The sequence below is a fragment of the Dendrobates tinctorius genome, unplaced genomic scaffold, assembly GCF_039654945.1.
Source record: "Dendrobates tinctorius isolate UK_male_01 unplaced genomic scaffold, ASM3965494v1 ptg000062l, whole genome shotgun sequence".
NCBI lineage: Eukaryota > Metazoa > Chordata > Amphibia > Anura > Dendrobatidae > Dendrobates > Dendrobates tinctorius.
In genome coordinates, this window is record NW_027361730.1 from 1,035,699 (window position 1) to 1,051,906 (window position 16,208).

Below are 16,208 nucleotides of genomic sequence, written 5' to 3' on the forward strand. Positions count from 1 at the left end.
GAGCCGCGTGTGTACGATGTGTACGGAGCAGAACCGTGTGTACGAGGTGTACAGAGCAGAGCCGTGTGTACGAGGTTTACAGAGCGGAGCCGTGTGTGCACAAAGTGTACGGAGCCGAACGTGTACAAGGTGTACGGAGCAGTGCTGTGTGTGTACAAGGTGTACAGAGCAGTGCCGTGTGTGTACAAGGTGTATAGAGCGGAGCCGCATGTGTACGAGGTGTATGGAGCAGAGCCGCGTGTACGAGGTGTATGGAGAGGAGCCGCGTGTGTACGAGGTGTGCGGAGCGGAGCCGTGTGTGTACGAGGTGTGCGGAGCAGAGCCATGTGTGTAAGTGTACGGAGCAGAGCTGTGTGTGTAGCAGGTGTACGGAGCGGAGCTGCGTGTGTACGAGGTGTACACAGATGTGGATGTATGTTGGCATGGAGGGGCCCATTTGAAAGTTTGCACCGGGGCCAATAACTTTGTAGTTACGCAATTGGGTAAAGGGGTTAATATTTAATAAATATTCATTCAAAAATAGGTGTTGTTCGCCTCAGTGTTACCACAAATTTGTAAAAATAAACTGTTAACGCCAAACTACCAAAATAAAGATGTTAAGCGCTGAAGATGTCAACTTCACCGTGACACTGAGAATGTAACCTCAGCAAGCATAACCAACAGTTTAACATATTTTCCATGAGCGAAGCCGTGGGTATTCTGCTAGTGGCTTATATTCCACAGCTTGTAAGACAAGTTCTCTTTCCCAATAATAATCACAATCCAAGAACCGGATGTAAAGTAAGAGCCTTAATTTAATATAAATTTTGTTACAAAAATCAACACCAACAGGTAAAATAGAGCAGCAGCAGACATTTGGGGTTTCCAGTGAATACTTTGTATGCACAAACTTGAAATACTGTCTGGTGAAGCGAAACGCATTACCCCAGCGGTCGCTCACTGCTCTCACACTGCGCTAATGCCTTATGGATCAGTTGTGACAGAAGTTTTTTAGCAATATTATAAAAAAAGGTGATTTTTTTTCTACTCAATACATGTATTTTGAGCTAAAGTATCATTTTTGGTAGTGGACTTCATTAAAAATTTAGCACATTTTGCTTTATCCTCTGGGGCTGCAGAATGAGTTATCAGAGAATCCATCAGTAAGCTTACTATGATGGTCTTACAGGGAGCCTGTGACTCTTAGGGTCCCGATACACTAAACGACGCACCAGCGATCCCGACAACGATACGACCTGGTCAGGATCGCTGGTGCATTGCTACATGATCGCTGATGAACTCTCAAACAGGCAGACTCACCAGCGATCAGGACCAGCGAGGACGCCGGTATCCAAGGTAAATAGCGGGTAACTAAGCGCGCGCGTGGCTTAGTTACCCGCTGTGTACCCTGGATACCAGTGTGCTCACGCTGGGAGCTGGTATCCACGGTAAACAGCGGGTAACTAAGCGCGCGTGGCCAGCAGGAGACCAATGATCAAAAAATGGCCCAGGACATTCCTGCACGATCAGCGATACCCGGCGGTGGGAGGGGGTCACTGATGCGTGCAACACACAGCGAGATCGCTGATGCGTCACAAAATCGGTGACGCATCAGCGATCTCGCTTAGTGTGAAGTACCCCTCATCTGTCTTTTTCTAAGCGTCTCTGAATTTTGATTTGATCTTTAGTCTTAAATAAAGCTGAATGTACAGGAAGAGAAAGTTTGTAAAAGTAAATCAGTGAAAGATTTTTATTGAAACCCAATTGGAGAAATAAATTTTTAGTCTCCAATACTTGTATTTAAGGAAGAAAAAAAAACAAAACTGTCCACTAAGTGGACAACCCCTTCAAGGTGACTGTCCTCAAAATGGAAAGGTTGTGCAGCTGTAAATTGGCCATACAGTCTCATCTGTATTAATGAGAGACCAACCACAGATTTTGTGATCCGAATAGTGTAATGAGCATATTTTCTGCTGTTAGTTTGGGTCGCAAGATCTGACATGGACAATGATGGCATCGCACTGCTCTGACTGGCCGTCGGCTCTCCTGACCCGAGCAATAGAGGCTGTCACGCTGGGGTCTCGAGAGCTGACAGCCAGTCTGAGCACTGCAATGCCATCATCGTCCATGTTATATGGCCGTCTGACTCCGCTCTAATAAGAATACACAGATGTCCTGTGACCTTGTGAATTAGCCCTTTCCAGACTAAAGGCATATGGTTCAGGATCCAGAGAGAAGAGCCGATTTCTGGAGGACCCAGCCCATCTGTGCAATATATTGGCGTCCCATTGATTTTATTGAATAAGTGCCATTGAATGCTTCATTTATACATTGCTTTCCCTGCAAACTAAAGCTGGTGGCAAGATGGGGGGTTGCAGTGTATTTGAAGGGGTTTTCCAGTATAAACATTTCAACTTATTCACTGTATAATAAAGTTTCTTGGGTAGTTTGAGCATGATTTCTCTACAGTTTTTAGACATTTTGAACATTCATGAGTTTTTCATCGAATATAAACCTGTCGCGGCCACATGACAGGCACACAGATGCAGCGCACGGCACCGGAAACACTCATCTGTATACTGTGACAGGCCGGACTGTTGCGTGACCATCACAAGACCAGGACAGACTGATAACCACTCAGTGGCTACAAGTAGACCTTGAATACAGTGACGAATTGTTACACCACACAGATCACTTTTTACTTTACGACAAATCAGCTTTACGTGCTGTTATTGGGAAACTTCAGATATATGTCAGGATTATGTTAGTGATGGCTTGCTGTGTAGAGGACACAACCTGAATAATGGGTAGGCAAACCGATGTAGGCAGCTAGATGTAGGATTACAGGAAAACCCATCTCAGCTTGGCTTCTAACTGATGCCTTGTATAGTTGGGGGAACAGGATAGGGTTACATTTATAGCTACTCAGATCCATGATGGGACTTTTCGACCAGTGATCAGTGGACCAAGAAGAGGACGGACAGCAGATGCTACATTCATCAGTCAGGAATATTGGAGAAGTTCTTCCCACTGAATTGGATTGGAGAACACCTCCCTTTCCAGCCAGAGCTCATAAGTATAATGAAAATCTTCAGGGAGTTCAAGATTTTGTCCCACAACACTCTGCAAACAGTTATCTACTGGGTCAAACTCCCAGTTTGTATTCTTTTCATATCTCCGACTGTTGAAACTCTCGATGTTTCCCCGCAAGGTGCACTCTTCAGCCTGGAAGTCCCAGGGTCTGGCATCTATGTCTAAGAAAATAAGTAGGAAAAGAATATCAGCAATAGGATATGCAACTACACCATTACTAAGAAACATGCATGGGTGTAAAAGGTCTATTCAGCTCGGTTAAGTGTCATGACTTCCCAGGCTGACAAGTCTCACTTGATCTGCTCACTTTCACAAATTGTTCTATATCTGACAAGTTTTAGCGCCATCTTACAGTCAGCTATTCCCCAATATCTTATCTTAGCCAAATAAAATTTCCACAGAAAGAAACAGGGGAGTCAGCACAAAGTCACGCCAATTTGGAGGAAACCTTACTCGAGCATCTGCTGCAGTGGATCAGCTAAAAAAACAAACAAAAACAATGATTGACTGGGTCATCCATCTTTTTCTGTCTACTGGCTGCAGAGGTCATGTATCAATCCTGGCGGTCAGGATACAGAAATCGATAGGTGACAGTAAAATGTTGCAGCAATCTCCAGATCGGTCACCAGATTTCACAGTACGAACTGCATACATTACTAAAGTGATCTCACAGACCTGATAAGGATGCGGAGGTTAATTTGAAGATTAATGTTAAAGAGGCTGCATAATCCCTTTAAGAATGTTTAATTCAGTCTCACTCTGCCTAGCCAGAAATCTCTTCAGGGTCCCTCCTGCTGCAGAGATCTCACATTGCTCAGTACAAGCCGCAGCGCTCAGTCTGGCTCAGTGGGTGGAAATTGTATTCACTTGAACTAATGAGCTATTTCTTTCTATAGCTGGACCAAAAAGTTCTCCCCTTAATCTCTTGACATGTATTTGTAAAGTAAATACTCCAACCTCATTAGGTGTAAGACAGTGATGGCAAACCTTAGAGACAGAGTGCCCAAACTGAAACCCAAAGCCCACTTATTTATAGCAAAGTGCCAACATGCCAATTTAACCTGAACACTGAGGTTTTAGTTTTGAAAAAACAACTTGGACAGAGAGTAGGCGGGGGCAGGAGCAAGGGTACCAGACTGTAGATATAAACGTAATATGCTCCCCCAATACATGTATATTGCTCTCCCATACTATTATCTGCCTCCCATTCAAGTCTATGCACCTCATCCTGATATATGCCCCTATCCTGCCGGCGCCACTGTTGTTTTTTTTTGAACAAAAAAAAAAACCCAAAACACTCCTACTCACCTTCCTTCCTCTCCCCCACCATGCCGTCTTCTGAAGCCAGCTGCTGACTTCAGCATCAAACCGAGAGTGACGAGTGTGCTTGACGTCACTGCCATGTGCCCAATCAGGTGTACACCTGACGTCAGCTGCTAACCTTTGATTGGCTGGCAGCGTGTATTTGCTGCACACGGACCCAGCAAGTTTGTGCTCTACAATACACTTCAGCTGGATGCATGTCTGATGACGCAGATACAGCTGAAGTAGGGGCTGGCATCACGTGCCCACAGGAAGGGGTCTGTGTGCCCTCTCTGATCGCGTGCCATAGGTTCGCCTCCACTGGTCTAATAGATTGATTCAATAATGTATTTTTTTTGTGTACTGTGAAAACTTGTGACCGATCTACTTTAAAAAGGACATCGTCTGTAGGAACGACCCTTCTAAGCCGTCGATATGGGCATGTAGGTCATAGGAAACTGAATAAAATGATACGTTGATATTTGCGATCTGATGTGTTATTCCAGAGAAATTCATGTTTTTGTAATATGTAAATGAGCTGTTAAGATCTACAGGCCAGATACAGATCTCACTGAGAATCTACCTCCAGAGCTTATCTTAAATGAATGGGGGACATTACCAGTGTGAGACATGTAGATCAGGAGAACAGACTGTCAGTCATTACATGTCTCACACTGGTAACTCATTTCTGGAGGCAGATTCTCAGGGAGATCAGGGTCCCTGCACAATCCAAACAATATACCAATATAATTCCAAGTAATGGTTAAAGCATAACCGTCATTTTCATTTTTCTTTGATAATCAATAGTGCACATGAAAGCAAGCAACTTTGTAATACAGGGTGGGCCATTTATATGGACACACCTAAATAAAATGGGACTGGTTGGTGATATCAACTTCCTGTTTGTGGTACATTACTATATGGGAGGGGGGAAACTTTTCAAGATGGATGGTGACCATGGCAGCCATTTTTAAGTCTGCCACTTTGGATCCAACTTTATTTTTTTCAGTGGTAAGAGGGTCATGTGACACATCAAACTTATTGAGAATTTCACAAGAAAAACAATGGTGTGCTTGGTTTTAAGGTAACTTTATTCTTTCATGAGTTATTTACAAGTTTCTCTTTGTTTACAGCCATTGACATGTCGCAGAGGTTAACACATGAGGAACAGATAGAAATTGTGTTGATGTCTGGTGAACTCAGTACCCGGGTCATTGCAGCAGATTTCAATGCAAGACACCCTACACAAGAAAACTGTCACCATTCCCATTTTATTTAGGGGTATCCATATAAATAGCCCAACCAAAAAAGTTTGCCTCATCACTGAACATAATGTCCTGTGTAAACTGAGGGTCCTGTTCCAATTTTTGTTTTGCCCATTCTGCAAACTTAGCGCGCCGATCTGGGTCACCAACCATTCCCATTATATTTAGGTGCATCCATATAAATGGCCCACCCTACATAACTTATCAGACAAATTAGCTCTTCTCTCTCTTACAGAGTTGATCAGCAGTTATCAAAATTCTCAATTCTGAGATAAAATCTGTATTCAGTGAAGACATTTTCCCATTCCTGAGATAAGAGATGACGGCTGCTAGGAGGAGCTGGAGACAGAGATCCTCCCCTGCTATCTACATAGCATCTCATCAGTAGTAAATGCCATCTCCTGGGATGCTATCTAGATAGCAGGGGAGGATCTCTGTCTCCAGCTCCTCCTAGCAGCCGTCATCTCTTATCTCAGGAATGGGAAAAGGTCTTCACTGAATACAGAGTTTACCTCAGAATTGAGAATTTTAATACATTATCAGTTTTGTCAGAGAAAGAAGCAAATTTGTCTGATAAGCAACTTTGGAATATATCTTATTTTCATGTGCAATATTGATTTATGGAAGAAAAATTTTAAATGACAATTGCTCTAAGTGTTAAGCGCTAAACCTCCATATTAACCCATGACCTCCATGTATCACTTATCAGTACATTGTTTTTTTACAGCACCAGAAGCACTGAGCATTAAATACTGACACTAACCACAATACCAACCCAAGTCCAAACCTAGGATGTAATTTGTGCCGAATAATTGGGGCATTTTGCAGCTTTTGTAGGAGACCCCAACACACTGAGAAAACTCATTTTGGAAATCCTGAGCTTGCTCCTGGGGTTACAGTACTGAATAGAAAAGATGGTAATGTGTTTTACCTAGAGAAATCAGGCTGTGTTCACACACAGCGGGTTTTTTTCTGCGTTTTCCCCGCGGATTTACCAAAAAATCCGCTCAAAAAAACGCTTAAAAGAAGCTTCCCATTCATTTTAATGCATTTTGCACTTTTTGTGCATATTGATGCGTTTTTTCCACGAAAAAAAACGCTTCGCGGTAAAAAACACAGCATGCTCATTAATTTCGCAGAAAATTCCGCATTTCTAGCTATTTTCTATGTGTCTGGGGACGCGCGGAAAAAAACCACGTGTTTTCTGGGAAGGAGTCCGGTTTTTATGCAGAAATTTTCTGCATACGTGTGCACATAGCCTCAAGGCTCTGAAAGGAATGAAATGAATTCTCAGTGGAATTTTACGCCGTCTCTAGTTCCTTACCATTGCCATAGGCCCAGTCGTCATTCATCCTGTGGCGCACCATTTGGTAGATAGCAGACATGGTTTTCATGTTGCTCTTTCTCCACTGTCGTCCGAGGTATTTTGTCTGCAGCTTCAGAAGTTTTAGCACATATAACTGCATCATTGCCTGCTTAACCTTCAGTGCCCGCTTTAGAATAGGGGCAGATTTAAATACCACCAACATCTGACAACAGAAGATGACAAGTGGTAAAGAGCATATAACCGCAATCTATAATTAACCCAACTTTCATTACCAAGAAACTATTTCCACTGTGGAGATCTTCCCCAAATCAGCGTCCTAAAACAAAATATCAAGAATACATCAAAATGGCTTAAATGTAGATAAAACAGCTCTCCAGAATCTAAAGCCAGCTCTCTCATCCGGCGCTCACATACACAGGAGCACTTGCTCTGCTGAGTCCTCCTGTATTCTCTATAAGGTCTCATACCCAATATGTGGTGAAAAAATGTTCCGATATCAATACCGAAAAAATAGATGAGTGTCATGCGAGTACAGTCCGATTTTTCACACTTAGCATCCGATTTACATTTGAATGTAGTGCGATTGCTATCTGACTGCAATGTGATGCTAACATGAGCTTTTTACACACAGCAATTCTGTCATGTACACATAGTTTTTCAAAGGAGATATTCTTCAAAACACACACACACACATATATACACACACACACACACACATATTTATATTAGGTAGATGAAAAGCCAGAAATTCAGAAACCGTGTACTGTAAAATCACGGCAGGAACTGACAGAATACTATAGATCGATTACAAACAGTATATACACATAGGATATAAAAAGATCAGTCACATATATGATTAGTGCAGTGCGTGTGCAACAAAAAAAAAAAATGGTGTGGGCTCCCATGTAATTTTCCAAACCAGCAGAGGGAAAGCCGACGGCTTGGGGCTGATGTAAATAGCATAGGAAGACATCTGCGGGCTGATATTATTAGCCTAGAAAGGGGCGATGGATATTGCACCCCACCCATGCTAAAAACATCAGCTCTCAGCCGCCCCAAAAAAGGTGCATGTATAAGATGTGCCAATTCTGGCACTTAGCCTTGCACTCTTCCCACTTGCCCTGATGCGGTGGCAAATAGGGTGATAGTTGAGGGGTTTGATGTCACCTTTGCATTGTCAGGTGACATCAAGCACAGAGGTTAGTAATGGAGAGGAGTCAATAAGACACCCCCATTAGTAACTCCATATTCATATTGCATAAAAACACACAACCAGAATAAAGTCGTTTAATTGAAAGAATGATGCAGACTCCTTTAATAAATCTTAATTAAACCATACTTAACTGCATCGCCCATTCCAGTGACGCCATTGTCCCCTGCAAGGGAATTAAAATAACAAACCTTTCCGCTAAGAAGATAATATTTCATTTGTCACACCATGGGTCTAGCTCTGCTACATCTAGATGGCAGGCTGCGTGAATGCATGATGTGACTATACAGCCTGTCATCCAGTAGAGACACTGCGCAGCATCTGCTACCGATGCTCAGTGTCTCCCAGTGAACTCTTATGACCTGACTGATGTCACCGCGAGCGTTGGCATGTTCTCAAGCTCGCAGTGCCATCAGAAAGGTACTAGGAGTTCACAGCCATTGAACTCATGTCACCTGACGTCAGCGCGAGCGCGGTGGGGGAAATATCTAACGACACTCATGCTGATGTTGGATCAAAAATACGATGGAACGTGGAGTTTTTTTGTGTACAAAAAAAAAAATTAATATATGAAGGAGCCATTAGACTGATGGGAGGAGTGCTAAACCAACCAAGGAGAAAGCCAATTGCTAAAAAAAAACCAAAAAAAAAAAAGCAAAAAACAAATCTGCCAATACCACCTAACAGAATGAAACAAATGTAAACAGGTGCAAGTCATGGTGACGGCAATATAAACATCCTACCTGTCCTTTAATTTTGTAGGTTTTTGAGACAAGAGAGGTATATCTGGCAGAGTGGAGTCCCATTAAAGAAAGGGACAACTTGGCTTGGCTTGTGGGCACATGCACATTTCCCAATTTATAAGCCAAGTAGCAGTAATGTTGATAAAAATTCATATATTCCCTGTTTTCTTATGTTCTGCAATGTTTGCTGCTGCATGCTTCGATGTGTATATAATGCACAGACTGCAGACGAGGGGCCGTGTGGACCTCCCGTGTCTGCCGCACACTCACCATAGTACGGGAATGCTTCCATTTAGTGAGCTTGTTTAGGACCCTCAGCAAATTAATGCAGGAAAATAGATTTCTCCAGCAAAACTGATTATTGTCTCCAGACTCCTGCATGGCGGAAACAAAGCAGAATACAGTGTCATTATTCTTATGTCCTTGTCACAGTCACTAGGACATAAAAAAAGGTAGTAATTTCTAAACATATGCTGAACATATGCTGCGAATTGTTTTTACAAAATGTATTACGGTCTTTTTACATTTGCTTTTATTTCGGAGATTGAAAAGTAATGAATTGTAATGTCACAAACATTGCTTGCACAAACATAATAATAAATAATAAATTTTATTTTTATAGCGCCGACATATTCCGCAGCACTTTACATTTCAGAGGGGATTTGTACAGACAATAGACATTACAGCATAACAATAATACAGCATAATAATAACACAAACTACTAGGGCTAACAGTCTAGATTTCTTAATCAATATACCAAGTACAAAGTAACAATTAGTCAGACATCATTTTCTACATTAACAAATTATATATGCAGTGGAGGTTCTATCATAAAATGTGATCCCATCACAGTGTATAAAAACAAAGGACACACCGAAAGCAAATACACAGGCTATTCCACCGGTATGCATTGCACCATCAGCAAATGGCCACTTGGTGGCAGCAAAATATCTGTTTTTCTTGAAAGATATTGTAGCTATACAAATATAGCAATCTTGCAATTTATACAGGAGCCAATGGGGCTTTTTTTACATTACTAATTCCAGTAATTTCAGAATGACTTTTCAGCAGGTTCCTTATTATCACGATTGTGAAGACAGCTGAAAGAACAGGAGGTTAAAATCTAAAGAAGCCCCAGTGGCCAATGCAAAAATTGATTAATTTTTTTTTTTTTTACTAAAGATTGAGATATGAAAAAATATTGGCAGAAATAAAATACTATTTTCTTAGGATGGGTTTCCTTTAAGTAAGAAAACCACAAGACCAAGAGGGATAGAGGATACTGCCATTACAATCAGCAGAGGTTTAAACCATCATAGGATAGGGGCTAGGCTGCAACTTTGGTTGCTTGACTTTCAGTCCAAGCCAAATCGCAGACAGATCGCATCATGTCACTGTTGCATTAGGTGAAATGCGGCCCCATTTACAGTCAGCAGGTGCAATGTTGCAGCGAATCATTGCGATCACCATGTAGCCCTAGCCTTAGGCTGGAGTCACACTAACCTGCGCAAAATACGGTCAGTATTTTACATGCGTAATACGGATGACAGACCCCTAAATAGTGCTCCGTATGTCATCCGTAATCAAGGTGTGGTCGCGTATTTTGCGCATGTCAGCATCCGTATGGTGAGATTTTCTCGCAGGCTTGCAAAATGGACAAATAATGGAGCCCTATGACAGTTTTAATAAAGAAATGAAAGAATAGATATAGACACATAGAATGCATATATATATATATATATATATATATATATATATATGCGCATTCTATGTGTCTATATCTATTCTTTCGTTTCTTTAGTAAACCTGTCAGTGTGAGTTTACTGTATAGCGCACTGAATTGCCGGCTTTGCTAAAAGACACCGGGTGCGTATTTCTCGCAAGTCACATGTGTGGTCCGTGTGTAATCCGTATTTTTTGCGCACCCATAGACTTGCATTGGCGTATTACGGGCGTAGTACGCTGACAATCGCAGCATGCTGCGAGTGGCACGGAGCGTAGAATACGGATGAGAAATATACGGCTGGTGCGAGTGACCCCATAGAGAATCATTGGTCCGTGTCTAATGCGTGCTTTTTGCGCCTCTCACTCTCCCGTATTCCTCGCCAGTGTGACTCCGGCCTTACCCATAAAACATCAGAAAAAAAAAGCGCACAAAACAGTGCTCATCTTGCAAAGGAAAATGGCTGTGGATATAAAGTCGCTGTCATCTACAGATCTCTTACCAGGCTTTCAGCTGTTAGTTCAGGCAACTCATGGACAACACATGATGGGAACTCCAAAATAGAAATACTAAGAAACCAAGGAGAAAACACAAACAATAACATGTATTGTAATATTTGGGGATTACTACCGTATATAGATCTAGGACTTCTCACAGCTTTAATTCAATAATCTTTGAATTTGAATCTGTACTTCGCTGCATATTTCTACTGATTTCAAACACGAAGACAGCGCTCAAGAGTATATGGTAGCTCCACATACAAGAAGAGAATCTGCAGAGCTTAAGTATGAGAGATCAGGGCCAGAAGTAAAATTGAACTTACAGAAATGTGACCTATGCTTTTTGTGGTAAGGGTAGGGTGCATGCTCTGGTTTTATGGCCACCAGTAATGATCCAACCACAGATCCCCATATTCCTGTTAGGTCGGGTCATTAGACCTGCAGTCCACGACTTGCACCCGTATTATGATCATGTGAAACTATTACAATGCAAAACACGACAATTTCGTGCAAACGTTGCTGAAACAAAAGGTTAATCAAGTGAAACTTAAAAGGGAATCAGTCAGCATATTTGAGCAATCTGATCTAATAATATGGGCATAAAGGTTATAGAATGCTGAAACTAGTCCTACCTGTATGGCTTACATCAGGTGCCTTGTTGTGGACAATCTTTTATCACTTTATATAAATGACCTCTCCCAGGCTCCGGGGAGGATGCCGTCCAGAAGAAAACACTGCCGCCTCGCTTCATAATCATAGATTTCTCCTCCCATCTAATCCCTGTGCCTCTGTGACATCAGGTGCACGTTCGGAAATCCCGCGCCTGTGCATTCGGACTGCTGTCGCTCCTCTTCACTGTTCCGCCCTTCTATGGGAATCGGCTTCACTTTTGTTGTTTCGGCACACAAAAAGGGTGTACTCCCGACTTGCTCCCTTCCGCCCTGCATATTAAGCTTGTCATGTGCACCTTTTCTGCGCGCCAGAGAACTCAGGGATCAGAATTAGTGACTCTCTGGCACCTGCGTAGATCAAAAGTGAAGCCAATTCCCATAGAAGGGCGGAACAGTGAAGAGGAGCGACAGCAGTCAGAATGCACCGGCGTGGGATTTCCTCCGGCGCACCTGACGTCACAAAGACAAGAGGGGAGGAGAAATCTAGGATAATGAAGCGAGGCGACACCGTTATCTTCAGGGCAGAAGAGGTTAGTTACATAAAGTGATAAAAGATGATTTCTCTACAACACATCTGATGTGACACAGGTAGGGCTTTTTTTTCAACCTATATACCCATATTAAAAAGGTCAGATCGCTCAAATGCGGTGACAGATTTCCTTTAACAGGAGGACAAATGTGACGGAATCAGCCAGTACATCATTACAGATGAAAGTAGTGATATGAATGTACAGGCACTTTTACCCCCAATAAGAATGATATCTTTCTTTGTAGAGATCCGATATGCCAATCCCAAGAAATTTATGGTACAAGCCATCTGTAAAATCATGCCAGAAGTGCGCCGGTTAGGCCCAATAAAAAATAAGGTACACACTACTTCCATAATGTAAAACCATTCTGACCGGTTGCCTTTCATAGGTTTTTTTTTATATGGTTCCGTTTCGACAACAGCTTCTCTCTAGGAGAACAAAATGTATGGTGAAAAGTGACATGATCAGTGAATAACACTTCGTAAAGCAAGAGGTAATGGACCATTCACAACGTGCTTTATGTTGGACCAAAAGAACACCGCCATTTTCATTTAGCTACATAAGTAACTGAGCAATCTAGTGAAGAGAGTTTTCAATGAGAAGAGAGAAGTACATCATGTACTGAACAGTGTCCCCAGTGATAACATCAGCCTACAATGGACTATTGCAACCTGAAATCTCATCCATTTAATAACACAGTGCTCACTGTGCCAGATACAACTGTCGGAAAGACTCAATCTATCATACTCTGCACTCAACCGGTAAGTGCCAGGGACTAACAAACCAGTGGGTGCAAGCCAATAATGGGCTCAGTATTCTGACAGGCGGGCTAGTAGGGCTGCATGTCCTGTACTGCCCCTTACCCATGGCTGGCAAGCTATTTTTTGGCTACGAAATGAGGCTGGCTTTGTTATTTTTCACTGAACTCTCTATATTGAGGAGCCTGTACAATACATAAAGTTATTTGCAGGTTCCAGCAGCCATTTCTGATTTTAAACCCTTATCACAAAAGCCCGATTTTTAATCACTTCATTGGGGAAACACAGGAACAATAGTTTTATATGCAGCCATCAAGAATACATCTTAGATTAAAAAAAGGAAAAAAAAAGAAAAAAAAAAGCTGACTCCTCCCCAATAGGCTATCCCCTGGGCAGCCAACAACTGTCCAGTTCAGCCTAGTGTCATTCGGAGGCAGACATGAGTCTGAGTAGCACAATTTCAATTTAGGAACTTTTTTTTTGGGGGGGGGGGGGTTAGGAAGACAAAAAAGGTTAATCAGTGATTTTTAATTTGTCCAGCAAAATGTACAAAACCTTTTTTTTGGGGGGTGGGGGACCACATCACATTTTAAGTCACTTTGAGGGGTCTATATGACAGAAAATACCCAAAAGTGACACCAATCTAAAAACTGCACCCCTCAAGATGCTCAAAAATCACATGCAAGACGTTTATTAACCCTTCAGGTGCTTCACAGGAATTTTTGGAAAGTGGAAAAAAAAAAAAAAAATGAACATTTAACTTTTTTTTTTTTTCACAAAAATCTTTTACTTCAGATCCAAATTTTTTTTTATGTTGACAAGGGAAGTAACAGGAAAAATTGACCCCAAAATTTGTTGTGCGATTTCTCCTGAGCATGCCAATACCCCATATGAGGGAAAAAAAACACTGATGGCAGAGCTCAGAAGGGAAAGAGCGCCATTTGACTTTTTTAATACAAAATTTGCTGGGACAGTTGGCAGACGCCATGTCGCTTTTGGAGAGCCCCTAACAGAGCCTAAACAGTTAAAATCCACCACAAGTGACACCATCCTGGAAACTCTCAGGGAACAGATCTAGATATGTGGTGAGTATACTGAACCCTCAGGTGATTCACAGACGTTTTTTACGTTGAGCCGTGAAAATTAAAATAAAAAAAAACATTTTCCCCACAAAAAATTTATTTTGGCACCAAATGTTGCATTTTCATAAGGGTAACAGGAGAAATTGCACCATACCTTTTGTAGTGCAATTTCGCCCGAGTTCACTGATACCCAATATGAGGGAGAATACTAAGTTTTGAGCATACAGCAGGGCTCAGAAGGAAAGCATCATTTGACCTTTTGAATGTAAAATTTCCTGGAATCAGTAGCGGACGTCATGTCCCATTTGAAGAACTCCTGATGTGCCTAAACAGTAGAAACTCCCCACAAGTGACCCCATTTTGGAAACTAGACCCCCTCAAGGAATGTATTTAGATGTGTAGTGAGCACCTTGAACCCCCAGGTGCATCACAGAAGTTTATAACGTTGAGCCGCAAAAACAGAAAGATCACATTTTCCCCACAAAAATTTTATTTTCGCCCCAAATGTTGCATTTTCGTAAGGGTAACAGGAAAAATTGCACCATACAATTTGTTGTACAATGTCTCCTGAGTACGCTGATACCCCATGGGGGAAAACTACTTTTGAGGCACAGTGCAAAGCTCCGTAGGAAAGAGGCGCCATATTGGAGTTCAGATATCGCTGGAATGGTTTGAGGGTACCATGTCACTTTTGGCAGCGCTCCTAAGGTGCCAGAACAGCAGAAACCCCCTATATGTGAACTCATCTTACAATCTACACCCAAACCCCCAATGAATTCATCTAGGGGTGCAGTGATCATTTATATTTTTTTATGTTTTGGCACTTTTACACAAAAAAAACTTATAGTAAAAGAATTCTTTTTGCATCACTTTATTCTGAGAGCTATAAATTTTTTATTTTTACGCTGATGGAGCTGTATGGCGGCTTGTTTTTTGTGAGACAAGATGGCGCTTTCAGTGGTACCATGTTTACTTATATTCTACTTTTTGATCGCGTTTTATTCCATTTGTTGTTCAGCGGTTGATGATAAAGCATTGTTTATTCCCTTGTTTTTTATGCTGTTCACTAAGGGGGTTATAGTGGACAGTTTTAAAGGTCGGGTCATTCCGGATGCAGCAATGCCAAATATATGTGTACTTTTATTGTTTATATATACTACATGGAGGCCCGATGCAATCGCATCGGGAGGGCGGCAATGTCATGATGGGGGCAGGCTTGGCAGAGTTGAGAATCTCTCCCCCTCATGTGCTCACCCATCTATCCACTCTCTCTTTCCCCATGTGCTGGTTCCAATGCGTCATCTTGTGAGCATGGTATTGCTGTTAAGACTGCAGATTTGTGTTTGCAGCGCTGTTGTTGCCTAATGGTATCCTTTGATAATCTAAAGACTTTTGCATCAGGGGACTCATGTGCTTGACACCTACGCTTATATGCATTATTTTTGTCCCAGCGATGCTGTTGCTCTTCAAGAGTCTCATTTACTCGTTGTTGTCTTCGACGTTGTGCCTTTGCTGCTTTCCTTTCATTGTCATACTTTTTAGGAGGAGCCATGTTGGCATTGATATTTGCTTTTTAAAAGGGTTTTCCCACGAACGAAAGTTCATTTTAAAAATTGTCTGTGTCTGACCATGTACAGAACATACCACAGCTCCTGGGCAGGGGAGGAAGCAAAAGACAATACTGACATTACAGCAGGAGATCGCAGAGTATACATTTTGTGAGGTAAAATATTGTTTAAAAACAGTCAGTGAAATATTTTACCTGACAAAATGAATCCTCTGTGATCCCCTTGCTGTAATGTAAGTACTGTCTTTTGCTTCCTCCCATGCCCAGGAGATATGGTATGCTCCGCACACGGTCAGACACAGACAATTTTTAAAATGAGCTTTCGTTTGTGGGAAAACCCCTTTAATGGGACCGGCTTCCTCTGCCTATAGACACGTCGTGCATCTGCCGCTGGGTTCAGCTGAATGATTCACTGCGCCTGCGCAGAATTCGCGCAGGTGTAGTAAATCAGACCGCC

At 42.0% G+C, this 16,208-nt stretch overlaps 1 protein-coding gene across 4 annotated transcripts in view; it reads right to left on the reverse strand.

Annotated features, from left to right (window-relative positions):
- Positions 1 to 776: 776 nt before the first annotated feature.
- Positions 777 to 16,208, reverse strand: part of STRIP2 (striatin interacting protein 2) — a 134,891-nt gene continuing 119,459 nt past the window's right edge. For all 4 annotated transcript variants that reach the window (XM_073579194.1, XM_073579193.1, XM_073579192.1 and 1 more), the window contains exons 18-21: positions 11,146 to 11,212; positions 9,190 to 9,294; positions 6,964 to 7,168; positions 777 to 3,233 (exon numbers count right to left, since the gene is read on the reverse strand). In XM_073579194.1, coding sequence (XP_073435295.1) covers positions 2,983 to 3,233; positions 6,964 to 7,168; positions 9,190 to 9,294; positions 11,146 to 11,212 — 628 coding nt within the window. In that variant the 3' untranslated portion in view covers positions 777 to 2,982. The remainder of the gene's footprint in view (positions 3,234 to 6,963; positions 7,169 to 9,189; positions 9,295 to 11,145; positions 11,213 to 16,208) is intronic.